The sequence below is a fragment of the Bubalus bubalis genome, chromosome 23 (assembly GCF_019923935.1).
Source record: "Bubalus bubalis isolate 160015118507 breed Murrah chromosome 23, NDDB_SH_1, whole genome shotgun sequence".
NCBI lineage: Eukaryota > Metazoa > Chordata > Mammalia > Artiodactyla > Bovidae > Bubalus > Bubalus bubalis.
The window spans coordinates 9,810,832-9,827,318 of NC_059179.1; the positions used below are offsets into that span (position 1 = coordinate 9,810,832).

Here is a 16,487-nt window from a genome sequence, read left to right on the forward strand (position 1 = left end):
GGTTCCTTTTGGTGCTGAAAAGGTCACGCAGATTGTGATTATTATATAATGTCCAAGAAGTAAGGCTTGCCATCTGTTACACAAATATAGGAAAAAGTTAAGATAATCTAGTGATGTAAGTGGTTTTGAGACTTCTCCTTTTGGAATCATCTATTATAAATTTTTAAAAGAAATATCAAATTTTAAGCTTTTGCAAAAATAATGGTTATGCCAGTGTTGATACTTTTCTACTAAAATTTGAAGATAGTGGTTGGGAACTAAATATTATGTAATGAAAGTCTGACTTTTATCATTTATTTTCTTAAGGTTGTTTGGATATATAAGTGGAAAAATAATGTTTTAACTTGAGATATTATGTTAGACAAGATTTTGGTACTGTAGTTGTATAAGGTTTTTAAGCTTTAGGTTCCCTAAGAGTTGATTTATAGAAATTCATTATTCTAGAACTCAACCAGGAATTGGATAGAATAACTCTTCCTTAAAAATTTGCTTAAATATTTTTCAAGTGCTTTGCTTTCTTCTGTAGCTCAGTTCTTATCTGTATGCTAGTAAATGAGTCTCCTCTAAATCTTGGTGTTACATTTTCAACCACAGCAGTAGTTGTTAATTTCTTATCATCCCTAAGAATTTAGTCGTTGTTTCTTAGACGTCTTTAAAATTGCATATTGGGCTTAATAGGATCTGATTAATTTTAATCTACTTTATTGACATTGTTTTTTACTGAGAAGTTTGTTACCATGCCAAGTGTGATTAATATGATCAGATGTAATATTTAGATATAATTTGAATTTATGTTCTTAAATGCAGCTTTGTGTCTGGGGTTTCTAGTTTGTGTAAGAAATGTCTTGCCAATTTAAAATTAATGTCTGATTAAATTGTTTTACTAGTATCAGTTTATAGAGTTTGTTCATTCTTGAATTGTAGCCCATGAAAAGAATGATGCCCTTTTTGGGGGGGGGGGTGCTGGATAGATAGTACATACCTAAATTATAGCTCTTACATGGAGTGTGGTGCATATGTAGGTGAGAGTTTCTGTCTAAATACTCGAGGTTTACAAGTCTTCACCTGTGCTGTTTACTTTATAGTATTTAAAGGGTGTGAGGTATTGATAAGAGCTTATCCCCCTCTTCACTTCTCTCCTTTCCATCTAACTGTTGGTATATTTGTCTTTCTCTATGTTAAATGTTGTGTTTTTAAAAGTTTATTTACTGGATGCAAAAGTTACTAAGTTTTTTTTTTAATGTTTCAGCTTAATTATTTTCCAAGATTTTTTACTGTGTTCTCCTTTGGATATGAAGATTCCATAACTAATCATGGTCAGTAATTGTGTCTCTTCCCCTAGTTCCAATAATTGGGTTCATACTAAAATGGAACACGTCGTCTAGAGTTAAGAGTGATAACAGTTCAAAACCAGCTATGTAGACTCATTCTTATAGCTGTTGCTGCTGCTGCTAAGTCGCGTCAGTCGTGTCCGACTGTGTGCGACCCTGTAGACGGCAGCCCACCAGGCTCCCCTGTCCCTGGGATTCTCCAGGCAAGAATACTGGAGTGGGTTGCCATTTCCTTCTCCAGTGCGTGAAAGTGAAAAGTCAAAGTGAAGTTGCTCAGTCATGTCCAACTCTTAGCTAGCCCATGGACTGCAGCCTACCAGGCTCCTCCATCCATGGGATTCTCCAGGCAAGAGTACTGGAGTGGGGTGCCATTGCACCCGCTTATAGCTGTTAGTATATTCTAAAACTGTATCTTATTAAATCTTAAGATGAATTTTTTTTAGTATTTTAGCAAATATGTAATTTAAGATCTTTTGGATAATACACTTATTCAATCAATTTTAAATTGGTATGGTTAAAATACCATCAGTGGGAATATGAATCATATAGTATTAGAACAAGGCACTTATCATAAGATCAGTAACATGATTCTTAGCAGTAGAGGAATGAATGCCAATATATTTGCCTTCATATTTTAAAATCTACCTGAATTTCTAGTTCATATTGTTCTTACCCAGATTAAAATACTGCACTGAGGCAACACTATTTTTGCTGGTTGAGGGAAAAAGTAAGTACTTTCTAAATGATTTTCTGACTTAAGCTATGAAATAAAGAGATTAGATTTTATAATATTAAAGCCAAATATAAAATGAAGCAGTAAGTACATACTTGTTTGGAGCTTTTTTTCCTTTAATATGGATCAAATTAATGACTTTCTTTAAAAGGTAGATTGGATTGTTAGAAGTTAATTTAAAAATTTTGCAGTTTTGGCTGAATTAATAGGAGAAGGAAAATGCACTTGTTGAAGACACATTTGTATTAGGACTTTTTTTTTCTTAGCTTGTGTGGTAGTTTTGAATGTTAGAAAATTTGTTCATGATTATATCTGAAAGGTCAATTCAGTTACAACTCTTGGAATCTTTTTTTCTTCCAGAATGCAATTTGCTAATATTGAGTGAATTGGCACTGAATGTTACTAGGCTTTTGTTGTCGTACTACTGACAAATCCCTTGCCATCTTCTGTACCTTAACTCTTTGGATGTCTTGTTTTCTGTAAAAGTTAATGACCTTTTATCTTTTTGCATAGCTATAAAGTAGCCAAAACTAATGTTTTCGGTAGTTACTTCTATTAAATGATAAAAGAATGACTTTTATCATAGAATGATATTACAGAAGTAATGCATAAATCTTAACATTGAGTATGAATATTAGAGCATAAAAGACACCCTCTTATGTTCTTTAGTGAAATAATGGATTGAAGTAATTTCAATTTTTATAGTCTTTAATATGTTTTATTAAGATTTTGTGGTAGAAAATTAGTATTTGGATTAGTTCAAGAAAGTGTCTAATGCATGTTGTTGAACTGATAATCTTTTTGAACGTTATTTGTCATTAGTCAATCTTAGATGTTTTTTAGTAGGAGCAGCGCTGAAGGGAGGGGTATGTGTGCGTGCGTGCGTGCGTGCGTGCGTGTGTGTGTGTGTGTGTATTTTAACAGCAGCAGAGTTCTGAAACAGGAAATCAGTCTTATCGTATTCATCCAGAGACCTAGGAAGAAGGTAATTGTTCAGTGTACTCGTTAAAACCAGTTAGTTGAGCAACTTAAATTTTTAGAGGTTCACAGATGCAGGCTTGAACAGTTCTTAGATATATTATTTCATAATTAACAACTACTCTGGAGAAAAACTGATTCAGTTAGTTGAGGGTACTAATACGCTAAACACCTCAGCTCAATGCACTAATAAATTATGCTTTGGATTTTAAGAGTATTGCTCATACTATCAGTGACTTGATAAGATATTTTTCTGTGTTATTAGTTCATGGGGTTGCAAAGACTTGGACACGACTGAGCGACTAAGCATACACACATCAGTGACTTGATAACATATTTTTCTGTGGTTCTAATTTGCTTAAATTTAAATAGTTAAAAGTTCACAGTGCCTTGATTATTCCTTTAAAAAGATTTTTTTTTAAAAGCTCAGTGGAATCTTAATGTATCTGGCTTGAAATATGTTCAGAATTATTCTTAAATTTGAATGGTTTAATAGAAAAAAGTTACTTCTGTTTTATATCAACTGGAATTTGTCTTTCCCTGTTAATGTACATATGAACATAATTAGATCTTATGAATCAGTGTTTCCATACTGTTCTGTGATCTCTTTTATAAACGTTTTTTATGTCATTGGGTACTTATTTTAAAAGCTATAATATTTCATCAGGCTAAATATTGTGATTTGCTGAACAGCACTACTGTACGTATCTTTGCATAGTTTACCTTCCCCTTTGGTTTGTGTTTTTAGAGTGTAGTGTTAGAGCAGGATTGCCAGAGTGAAAAGGCACAGCGGCTTCACAGCTCTGTGTTACAGCTTGCGAATTTCTTGCCAAGTGAACCAATTTATAGGGTTGCTTCTAAGTGGAAGAATTACTAGCAGTTCTTAATATTACCTTTGAAGAATGTGACGTTTTTCATTTACAAAGTGAGATATAAATTTATGTAGACTTTTCTGTCAAGAAGAGTTGGTATAGTATAAAAACATCAAAGAAAGTTGAGAGGTTTAAATTGCTTGGAGAAATAGAAAACTTGAGTAGTTCCTCAGTTATTTGGCTTTCTGGTTTGGTAGTACTAGCAGAAAATTTAAAAGTGTTCAATGAAACTTAAAATTTATGCTAAAGTGAATTTAAGTGACTATATTGAAATTCCTTTTATAATTTGTTTATGAAGACACTGTATTGAGTTGCCTTGTAATGAGACATTTAAACTAAAAAAAACAGGATGTTTCTAACTTATGCAACTTCAAATAGTTACAGCCCCTTATTTACAACTGTAGACCCCTTTGCAGTTTTATAATTTAGAGATAATTCTGCATATCTCATTTGGTATTTGAAACAACCAGTGAAGAAATTGCAGCAAGTCTTATTTTATAGAAAAACAAAAGTATTTGAGGTTCAGAGATTCAGTAACTTAATTGAAGTCTAGGCTTTTAAGTTGCAAAGCTAAGGATAGAATTCTGGTATTCTATATTAAAAAACAGTATATACATTAAGTGCTTAGAACAGGGCCTTTCACCTAGAAAATATTTCCAGTGTTCCTGTTCATATCTCCTTTATTCTTAAAATTCCCATCTTTTTGAGCAATTCTTTCTCATTATTTCTGTAGTTCATGCTTTTGTACCTATGTGCCCTTTTCACTTTAGAAAATGAAATTTTAGGCTGCATTAATTTGGTTTGTAGAGGGATGATTATATGACATGTATTAGGGCAGATGTTCTTGTAATAAATAACACTTTATCAACTGGGAAATTCAAGCACCTTCTATTTCTGCTTTCCTCTCAATGTGAATCATCAGTTTAGAAACGAGATCCAAACATTTAACACACTTTTTAAGGAAAAAAAAATCTAGTAAGAAATATAAAATCTTTTATTAAATGAGAAAGTCATAGAAGTCTATGAGCATGGCTGGTATTTAAAGCATAATTGATTATAAAAGTTGATAATGTGGATATAACTGTGACGTATTTGGAAAGTATTTGTTAAATTTAAACCTGTTAAAATTTGTTGAAAGGAATGTAAAGCTGATGTAATAACTAATGAATCAGTGGCTGAATTTTTCTTCTCACCTGAGCTTTAAGTGCCTGTGAGTTGAAAGACTCCCAGATAGTCTAGAAAAGCTCCAGATATTCCTAGAAAATGAAATTAAATGGTGAAGTTCTGGTATTTGCTAATTTGTTTTTGATTGTTGTCTTCTCTTGTCAGTCTGACTTGATTCCTTTACTCCTGCTGCCAGTTTAGCTCAATGTTCCTTTTGTGATCTGGACAACTTCAGATTTGCTCTGGATACTTTTTGATACTCGCTAAATCTGTATGTCACTTTTATTTGACCTGTCCATGTTCCATATTCTAGCTTCATATTGCACACCTTTCAGTTAACTAGAATTCTAAAAATAACTTTTATGTGACTTATGGAAATAATTTTCCTAGAAATATAGCAGGAAAAATAAGTAGTTAGTGATTTGTAATTTAAGACTGCATTTCAGTTTGTAAGTTGTAAAGGGATAAGCATATCTATATATATACTATATGGAGTACTACAGAGAAACTTTTCAGAACTGCTCTACTGTTAGTAATTATGCTTCAAATAAGATTCAGCTTTTGTGTCAGGAACACATTGTTGTAAAATAAGGCTCAGGGGGCCTGTTTTTCCCTCCCTTACCATTTTAATAAAATATGCAATAGAATGGAAAGTAGTAAAACAAAGTATCTTAGGGAGCTATATTTGGTTGTTAGCCTCTGTTTGAAAATTCAAGGTAAATTTATCATATGAACCCCATTAATTTAGGCTCAAACTTCTGAGGTAAGGTAGGCTCATGAGATCTCAACCCACATTTTTTTTAAGCTTTTTATAATTTCTCATTTATTTCTTATTTATTTTCGGCAGTGCTGGGTCTCCATTGCCGTGGGAGCCTCTCGTGGCGGTGGCTTCTCTCATTGTGGAGCACGGTCTCCAGGGCGCGCAGGCTCAGTAGTGGCGGCACACGGGCTTAGTTGCTCTACAGCATGTGGGATCTTCCCGGACCGGGGATCGAACCTGTGTCTCCTGCATCGGCAAGTGGATTCTTTACCACTGAGCCACCAGGGAAGCCCCCACAAGTTTTTTTTTTTGAAAGACGTTTTGTTAATTGGAGGTAACCTGGAACATAGTTTTTTCAGTTATGCTTGGATGCTTAGAACAGCCAATAAAAAATTGTTTAGCTTTTATCATAGCCACATTGTAAGAATAATAGGTCAGTTATGGGTTGAATCAACTTCTGTGGACGTATTTTTAAAATTATTGTATTTTAAAACTTAATTATTATTAAGTTTTTCTCTTTAGGACAGTATTCTGTGATGTGAGAAGGATTGTGGGAGCACTTGACTCAAATATGATATACTGTGTATAATTATCAGAACTCATAAACCAGCCACTTATGATCTGTGTATTTAATTGTATTAAGTTATACCTCTATTAAAGCGAAACAAAACAAATTTAGCATGTTTGTTTGAGGGACGGGGAGTGGGACTGTATATATACTGATATATGCACTGATATACCAGTGTATATCAGATCGCCTGTAGCTATGGTGGCGTTCATCCTGGGCAAGAGAGGACCATGTATGCATTTCTTACCTGTCTCCACTGATGTGGGGAATAAAGGCTTTCTCCACCCCCTTCCTTTTTTGGAGTTACATTTTGCATATGTTCTTAAGTTAAATAAAAAAGCAGTATACTAAAGATTTTAAAGAGTTAAAGTTTCTGTTAGGCTTTGATGTTCTTTAGAAGGTTATTCAGCAAGTCAGTGTCATTGAAAAATGACTGAACAGTTACAGTGGGCTCTTAAGATCTAGTATTATACCATTTGTTCAATTGATAGACCAACATCATTATGTTCTAGGCATTGTTCATATGTTAAATCATTTAATCCTTAAAACAGCCCTATATGATGGGTACTTTTATTAGCCCCTTCTACTTATTATTCAAAATAATATCCAGTAAGTGTTATTCAAAGTAATATCCAGTTAAGTCTATTCTAATATTTCCTCCCTTGGGTATTCCTGTTTGGTTGAAATTATCTAAAAAAAGTATGTCATAAAAATTTTAATGGGAAGCAAAAATGTTGTATGTAAGAAACATTTTATTTTATACAGTTCTTGGCTTGAGAAATGTTTGCCTCAAAATTGAGTACTCATTAGTTGCTGACATCAGTTTTGGAAATACCAGTAGGTTTTTCTGTTGTCTTTTAGAAGTTTTTTAATGTTTGATTAGTAAATTACTTCCATTTGAAGTTACATACATAGAGGGTTTGAATTGTAACTTAACTACTGATGGCTTTGGGACCATTCTTTTTGATCCACAGTTTCATCATCTTTGGACTTTCCTTGTGGCTCAGCTGGTAAAGAATCCTGCAATGTGGTAGATCGGGGTTTGATTCCTGGGTTGGGAAGATCCCCTGGAGAAGGGAAAGTTCTGGCCTGGAGAATTCCATGGACTGTATAGTCCTTGGGCTTGCAACGAGTGAGACACGACTGAGTAACTTTACCTTTCATCATCTGTGAAGTGGTAATGTTACTTCAAAGGATTGTTAGGATTAAATGAGAATGTATTTGGCATACTGTCTGGGACATGGTCTCTGCTTTTCTAATTTATGATGGATGCCAGAGTATTGGGTAGAATTTCAAACTGTATGAATAAGGAAGGTATAAGTCTGAGGAAAATGAAACTTTAAGAAGGCTAGATTGCTCAATTCTGTTTAAAGGAAGAATTGGATTGTTGCTCAGTAAGACATTGCAGAACCACAGGTTGTTGCTGTGCTAGAAACTCCCGTGTTGATCCTGACCTTTGACTCCTTATCTGTCTGATTGACTTGAACTTCTGTCACAGCATCCTTAAACCTAGATCTAATCTTCGTCAGTCCTGCCACCTTCTGCATAAAGCTTTGTGTGTGAGCTGTACTGGACTGCTCGCTTCTTCTGAATATTTTATGTGTTGAGTTGGCCAAAAAGTTCTTTTGAGTTTTTCCATGGATGGTATGGAAAAACCTGAATGAACTTTTTGACCAACTCAGTATTTCCATGTATTTGTTCTACCCTCTGTTTAGAATGTTGTAATTGCTTTTGTTTCTTCTTTTTTCTGATGTATGACTTATTTCTTAAGGATTTCTAACATATTACCTATCTACTTTGTGATTTCTAACATATTACCTACTTTATTTCTACCTCTGCGGAATTAATCCTTCTTTCTCTTGCTCTTAAAACATCTTGATCTGTATATGTAGTGGGGCCTTTGGCGTAGTTGTGGGTTTATGTGTCTGTCTTCCTTGATAGAATAGGAACTCCTAGAGTGTGGTAGTCTTTGCTTACTTAGACTTATGTTCTCAGTGTCCTGTGCACAATGTTCAGTATGCGAATGTTCAGTGTGTGTTTGGATAATTGAGTAAAGGAGGGAGCCGATGAGTATCCCCATTCATGTGTAGTTACTGACAAGTATTTTTCTTAAGTTAACCAAGCCCTTTGCAACCTTATTTACTTTATTTGTTGATATTCATAGTACAAGGATAAATCTAAATTTATTCTTTGTTAAAATGACTGCATTTCAAGGGGCTTTATATTTCTGTGCTTTTTAAAAAATTTATTGATGTGCAGTTGGTTTACAGTGTTTCAGGAGTACAGCAGAGTAATTCAATTATGTGTGTGTGTGTGTGTATATTCTTTTTCAGGTTCTTTTCCATTATAGGATATTCAAGATGAATATGATTCCCTGTGCTGTACAGTAGGTCCTTGTTGATTTTGTATATAGTAGTGTGTATGTATAAACCCCAAATCCCTAACTTATCCCTTCCCTCACTTATATGCTTTCCTGTAAGGCTGGAAGCTTACTAGCATTCCCACTGAAATTAATGGTTAAGTCAGATAAGTTTGTTAGTAGTAATAAAATTTTTTTACATGAAAAATTTCTGTTGCATTGCTCAGAAAACCTTGGCATAATTTCAGTTGATATTTTTTGGTAAAATGTGTTTATAATTATTTAGTTAGAAATTCCAGATTTGTGTTAGTTGCCACTGCTTGGGGTTCCCTACTGCTGCCTCATTTTTTTTTTCCTGTTAGTTTCCATTTTCTTATGTTTGTATTCTATAAGACAGTTAAAAAGTAAAGATTATTCATATTCAGGAATTGTAGTGCTTCAGGCTTGATTTGAGTCTCTTGTCTCTTCTTTTTTTTTTTTTTGGTGAGTGGATACCTAAAGCATTTTGGTAATTAGGAATTACATTTTTTAGGTGGGGCTGCTTTCTTATGTGAGAATAATAGATGATGGCTAATATTTGTGATGTTAAAAATGATGATCCTAATGGAACCTTTTGAGGTTGAGGGTGAATTTATGTATTCTTAAAGTGACAAAAATTATTCCTGGCCTATATACTTTTATTATTTTTTTTTTTAAAGAAATTCAGCTTTTTAAAAAATTACATACAAAGCTGATTGTAAGTCATACAGGGCAAGACAATATTTTGTTAAGACAAATAACTTAGGAAATAGATTTGGAGATAATTATAAAACAATTTTTTAAACCTGTTATAGAAACAGTATAGGTGATCATATTAAAACAAGCAAAAATGAGAAAAAATATATATTCCTACTACCTAGATATTATTACTTTTAGTACTTTAGTTTGTAACCTTTCTGTCTACATATTTTAATTATACTGGTATGTGTATATGTTTTCTTTTATTAAAATAGTATCCCATTGTACCTTCTCTTTTGAAACCCTTTTTTTTTTTCCCCAGTCAGTAATGTCTACTTTTCCATTTCTGTAAATTTTCATCTAGCCAATACTTAGATCATATTTAAAATTTCTCTAGTTGGTTCAAAAATATCCTTAATGGCTGGTTGGTCTGAAGCAGTAACCGGAACAGGATTATACCAGTGAATTTGACTTTTAGAACCCTAAGTCTCTCTAAATCAAGGACAGCTACCCATTTCTCCCTTCTTCAGCTTTGAAATGATACTTGATTTTTTTTTAAAAGATAATTTGAAAGATACTGGGTCATGACCTACAGACGTTTTGAATTGTCCAGTTTATACACATAATGTCATTTAGCTTGTTCTAGCTCATATCTGTAAGTTAAAATTTATATGTAAGTGCTTCATGGATTCTCAGATTGAAGATAATTTGGCTCTCATAGATGATGCTGTGTCCTTCGTTTTGTATCACATCAAAAGTTATGTGATCTCTACTTAACTTGCTTGGTAATGCTGAGATTGGCCACTGAAATTGGGTGATGACAGTCTTTTCTGTGCATTAATCAATTATGTTTGTCTTCTTACATTAGAAGATATATTATGTGGTGTTTTCTTACATTAGAAGATGTATTGTATGGTATTACTTTGGCTCTGTTAGAAAGTTCAGTTCCTTATTATCCACTCACCTATTGATTTAGTACCATTTGTTGATCCTTGCCTAAGTCAGTAATTTTATTAGGGCTTTCAAAGTTTGATTTTTCTGATTCTAATTGATTTTTCTAAAATTTTTATTTTTATTAACTGGTGTTTTCTGTTGTGTTTGCTTTATGAAATGGAGCTATTGAGTTGCCCTGAAATAGAGTTCCTACAGGAAAAGTAGGATAAATCCTTTATCTTCCCCTTTACCAATTTCAGAGTAAAGAAAATAACTATTCCAGTAGATGCTTATCAAAGCTTAAAAGTGAAAATAATTTTTTGTTGTAACTTTTTCTGTATTGAGTATCTTTATAGACTCGGGGATTTATTTCCATTTTATTCAGGATTCTTTGATTTACTACCATTTACATTTTTTCTCTGATGCTCAGTTTGTCACAAATTTAGCCATGTTTCATGCTAGCTCCTGTGTTTGATATAGGCCACTAATGTATGTACGCTTTCCTTGCTTTCTGTCACAGAAAGACATTACCTGTATCTTCCCTGCCCCAGATCTGACATCAACTGTTTTTTCAAGGAGTTGATACCTTTGGCAACCCACTCCAGTACTCTTGCCTGGCAAATCCCATGGACGGAGGAGCCTGGTAGGCTGCAGTCCATCGGGTCGCTAGGAGTCAGACACGACTTAGCGACTTCGCTTTCACTTTTCACTTTTATGCACTGGAGAAGGAAATGGCAACCCACTCCAGTGTTCTTGCCTGGAGAATCCCAGGGACAGGGGAGCCTGGTGGGCTGCCGTCGATGGGGTAGCACAGAGTCGGACACGACTGAAGCGACTTAGCAGCAGCAGCAGCAGCAGTATAGTATGATATTAAGGATGAAATCAGGGTTCTGGAAGTGTTTACTACTGCTCAGGTGACATACTTTTAGGCTGTTTCTTTGGAAAGACCTAAACAATATAAATGTCTGCAAGGATGAGTTCATGTGAATATTTTCAGTTATTACTTGATTTCTTGATTTTATAATGTTATCTCTTTTCTCTTACAGTAATCACAAACCTTCAAGTCATTAACATAACTTCATTGATTTTTCCTATAATGTAAAGAAAAAGTTTGAAGATTTTAATACTGATGTCATTAGAAATTACTGGAAAAGTTTAAAATTTCTTTGTAGCTCTTTTTTCTTAGAAAACTTCCTGCCCAGAAGTACAGTAAAATTACAGTGTCTAGATAACCCTTGAAATAAATCCTTTCTCCTGGTTACCAATTTGATATTTAATCAGATTTGTTTCAGTGTGTGCTTGCCTCCTCCCCTCCTCTTCTCTATGAAGCAACCATTTTTATTAGTCTCTCAGTTATCTGTATGTGTGTTGGAGCATTCCAATTCAGGCAAATATACATGTAAAAAATTAGTTTATAAAGTATTTCTTTTATACAAAGGTAGCATACTATATAGTCTGTTATGCACATTTTTTTCCTTAAAATATTTTGTAGATCTGTCCAAGAAGTACTAATAATTATATAGAACATATAGTCAATAGGTAATCTTTTCTTAAATTACAATGTCAAAATGAAAGGTTTTAGTAATTTAAGTAGTTATTTTGGATTGAAAATAATACTGAAATAAGCTCACTAATGTTAATGCAGCAGAAATTAAAAAGATCTCTAAAAAGGCACTGGATTTGATGAATTTTGTATTATATTTGGAAGATAAAATGGGTCCAATAGGTGAGCATAGAGCTTTGGAGATAGTCTTGAGTGGTTTAGAGCAGTTAAGATTGGCTGGTTTGAAACATCTGTGTCAGAAAATCATGAGATTAGAGAGAATTGATGGAGCTCAAGAATGAGAGCCAGTCTGATGGACAAAATCCACAGATATGTGGATAATCTGTGCTGCTTTATAGTTTTATATAAATTTTTCTTGAGTATGGAAGTTTGTTTTATGCACCTGTTGTATATAAGTTAATAGAATGGGCACGCTAAGTTTTGATTACCTTGTTTGGATATGAGATTAAGTTTCTACCTCAGTTCAGTATTATCATCATAAATACCAAGGGTTAAGATAGATCATTGTGGTTTTCTCAACCTACTCACCATGTAGAATAGGAAATTGAAGTCTAAAAAGGGTGAGTTGTCCAATGTATGCATCTGATTAGAGCAATAACCTGGTCTTAAATCAATTTTCTAACTCTTAACTGTTTCTACTTTTCTCTGAAAAAGGAGAAATTATGCAGCTGTTTCTTATTTCGTTTTTATTTTGATTTTTGGATTTTGTCTGAATATTTTAGTATGTAAATATGCAAGTTACCTTTTACCTTAGATGCATTCTGAACATACTGGGTAGGATTTAATAATCACTGTCGTATGATTGTTTGTGTGTTAGTTGTTCAGTCATGTCAGACTCTTTGGGACCCCATGGACCGTAGCCCACCAGCCTCCTCCATCCATGGGATTTTCCAGGCCAGAATACTGGATGGGTTGCCATTGATATTTTTTGGGATCAGTGTATTTACCTGTATTTCTTAATTACACATGATGGCTTATAAATAAATACATTTGACAGCCTTATTATTAACATGGTTTGTAGTGGGGAAAGCTTTTTATAATCAGCTAATGTTTTAAAACATTTACATGTAGTTTGCATTGTATATTTCAGTAAGCTAATGTTTTAAAATGTGTACATGTGGTTTGCATTGTTGCATATTTCCTTAACTTAAGCACTCAGATATTTATCCAAACATTATTGCTATGGGGTTTCCTGCAGAAAGACTTGAAGGTGTATACAGGAACAATATAGATGATGTAGTAAGGTAAGAACTTTTTAATTTTCTGTTTCAAATATTGATGTATATTCATGTTGTATTTTCATTTAGGAAAATTTTTAAACCACAGAAAAAGATGTACTTTTTGATGTTGTTTATTTTTATTATGTTGATGATCTATAACTGCTTTGTTTATTTTGCTCCATGTACCTACTGGGCGTCAGTGGGATAAAACTCATTAGATAAGAACTGACCTTTTACATAATCAGGTATATGTGTTATGATTTCATGGACTCCATAAAATGCCCCTCACCAGTTTAATATCTGGGTTCCATTGCACTATGGTTTTTGTCTTTTATTTCACAATTGGGTATTAGCCTTAAAATCCTTGAGTGGATTTATTCATAAATTTATTTATGCTAAGGTATACATAAATGATGTAATTTTACATAGAACAGTTTATAATGGGGCATAAATGCACAAAGGACCTGGAGAAGTATTTAGCACAGGGGATCTGGAAAGGAATTTGTTAGACACCAAAGCCTAGGTGTCTGCTTTTCAATTTTGCATCATTTTTAAGAGGAATTATCATTCATATCTTAATAATAGTTCTCAAGGCTCATTTAAATAACCTTAAATACATTTATGACCTAAGCTTACATAGTATATTTTATGAGAGAAGGAATTTGTGTCTGCTTTGTAAATAGTCAACATGTTTTCTAATTTCAGAACACAAAATTTGTGTATAAATAAATTGTAAAATGTCAGTAGAAAGTGTAATTGGCTTTTAAAAGTTTAAATTTTCTATCATTCCTTGTATTCTCTTTCAGAAGTATTCTTTTTGGAGACTTCCAGTTTAAATATGTGGTGGTTATGAGAACTAAATGTTATAATGGGCAGGAAAGCACTTTGTAAAGCATTATGCAGATATAGGATTCTTTTTAAATAGTTGTCTTAATATTTAAAACTATCTATATACTCTTATATGAACCAACCATAGTTGTTTTTTTCAGTGGTTAATTTTTAGCAATTTGCTTTGAACCAAAGTCTGTTTACATTTTTGCAGTATTGAGTTGTACCCAGTTGGGTTTTTGTAGTGCTTATATTGTGCTCAGAATTAAACTTCAGTATTGACAGAAAAACTCCCAGACTACTTTGCGGTTGGTACATGAGCTGTCAGAGGAATGATTTAAGAGCTTGCGATTAAGAAATGAGTTTGCCTTCTAGTAGTTGGGCAGGACACAATGGAAGAATGGGAGCAACAGCTTGATACGGCTTAGTCAGTGTTAATACCAATCTACAGAAATACAGTGAATGATAGAAAAAAGATTAAAAGAAGTAAATTTTGACTCGAGAGATGGAGAATCTTGGAAACGAGCAGTGCTGCCATGAAACATGTTTGCTGCTACGGTGAAGGAGTGTTTATCAGGCCTCTTTGTGGCCTAGAAGAAACATCTCTAAAGTCGATCTACTTAACATTACTGTAATTCTGCATTCAACCAACTACTAATTCAAACAAGTCAGATTGATACTCATACATAAAAAGAGTATGAATACTCTTGAGTAGAGGATACATTTTCCAGTCACTGTAAGAATATCCTTTTGGTGAATTAATTTGATGTGCTAATTTCTACATTGTTCTCTTCTGAATGTGAATTTGTTTCTTCTGATGCGGATTAATACTGAGGCTGATTGATCATCTTTCCGGTTACTGATAAGTCCAGTTTCTGGTTCTGTATATATGATTTACATATGATCATCAGATCTTTGATGGTGGTGTCGTATTGTTTTGTCACTACGACATGTTTGACCCATGGACTGCAGCATACCAGGCTTCCCTGTCCTTCACCATCTCGCAGAGTTTGTTCAAATTCATGTCCTTTGAGTCAGTGATACTACTTAACCATATCTCATCCTCTGCCCACTTCTCCTCCTGCCTTCAGTCTTTCCCAGTAACAGGGTCTTTCCCAGTGAGCCAACTCTTCACGTCAGGTAGCCAAGTACTGGAGCTTCAGCTTCAGCATCAGTACTTCCAGTGAATATTCAGGGTTGATTTCCTTTAGGATTGACTGGTTTGATCTCCTTGAAGTCCAAGGGAGTCTCAAGAGTCTTCTCCAGCACCACAGTTCAAAAGCATCAGTTCTTTGGCACTCAACCTTCTTTATGGTCCAACTCTCACATCCATACATGACTACTGGAAAAACCACAGCTTTGACTACACAGACCTTTCTCAGCAAAATGGTGTCTTTGCTTTTGAATATACTGTTAGGTTTCTCATGCTTTCCTTCCAAAGAGCTCTAAGCATCTTTTAATTTCATGGCTGCAGTCACCGTCCATAGTGATTTTGGAGCCCAAGACAGTACAATCTGTCACTGCTTCCACATTTTCCCTTTCTATTTGCCATGAAGTGATGGGACTAGATGCAATGATCTTAGTTTTTTTTTTTTCCCCCTCGTTTCTTTATTATTTCTAAAACAAAAATTTAATAGAGAAGTTATAAATCTTCAAATAATCTTTTAGTTTTTTGAATGTTGAGTTTTCAGCCAGCTCTTTCACTCTCATCAAGAGTCTCTTTAGTTCCTCTTTGTTTTCAGCCATTAGGGTGGTACCATCTGCATATCTGAGGTTGTTAATATTTCTCCCTGCAAGCTTGATTTTAGTTTGTGATCGATCCAGTCCAGCGTTTTGCATGATATACTCTGCATATAAGTTAAATTAACAATATACAACCTTGTCATACTCCTTTCCCAATTTTGAACCAGCCTGTTGTTCCATATAACGTTCTAATGGTTGTTTCTTGACAACAGGTTTACCTTCTTTACAACAGGTAAACCTGTCAGGAGACAGGTAAGGTGTTTTGGTATTCCCATCTCTTTAAGAACTTTCTGCAGTTTGTTGTGATCCAAACAAAGGCTTTAATGTAGTCAGTGAATCAGAAGTATATGTTTTTCTGGAATTCTCTTGCTTTTTCTATGATCCAGCGAATGTTGGCAATTTGATCTCGGGTTCCTCTGCCTTTTCTAAACCCAGCTTATACATCTGGAACTTCTTGGCTCACATACCACTGAAGCCTAGCTTGAATGATTTTGAGCATAACCTCACTAGCATGTGAAATGAGCAAAATTTTATGATGGTTTGAACATTCTTTGGCATTGCCTTTGATTGGAATTGGAATGAAAACTGTTCTTTTCCAGTCCTGTGGCCATGCTGAGTTTTCCACATTTGCTGTCATATTTAGTGCAGCACTTTAACAGCATCATCTTTTAGGATTTGAAATAGTTCTGCTGGAATTTGTGTGTAGTAATGCTTCCT

The 16,487-nt window shown here is 34.1% G+C and overlaps 1 protein-coding gene across 2 annotated transcripts in view; it reads left to right on the forward strand.

Annotated features, from left to right (window-relative positions):
• The window catches only part of PTEN (phosphatase and tensin homolog), a 101,526-nt gene that overhangs the window by 16,167 nt on the left and 68,872 nt on the right, over window positions 1-16,487 (forward strand). For both annotated transcript variants that reach the window (XM_006073001.4, NM_001290977.1), the window contains exon 2: window positions 13,139-13,223. In XM_006073001.4, coding sequence (XP_006073063.1) covers window positions 13,139-13,223 — 85 coding nt within the window. The remainder of the gene's footprint in view (window positions 1-13,138; window positions 13,224-16,487) is intronic.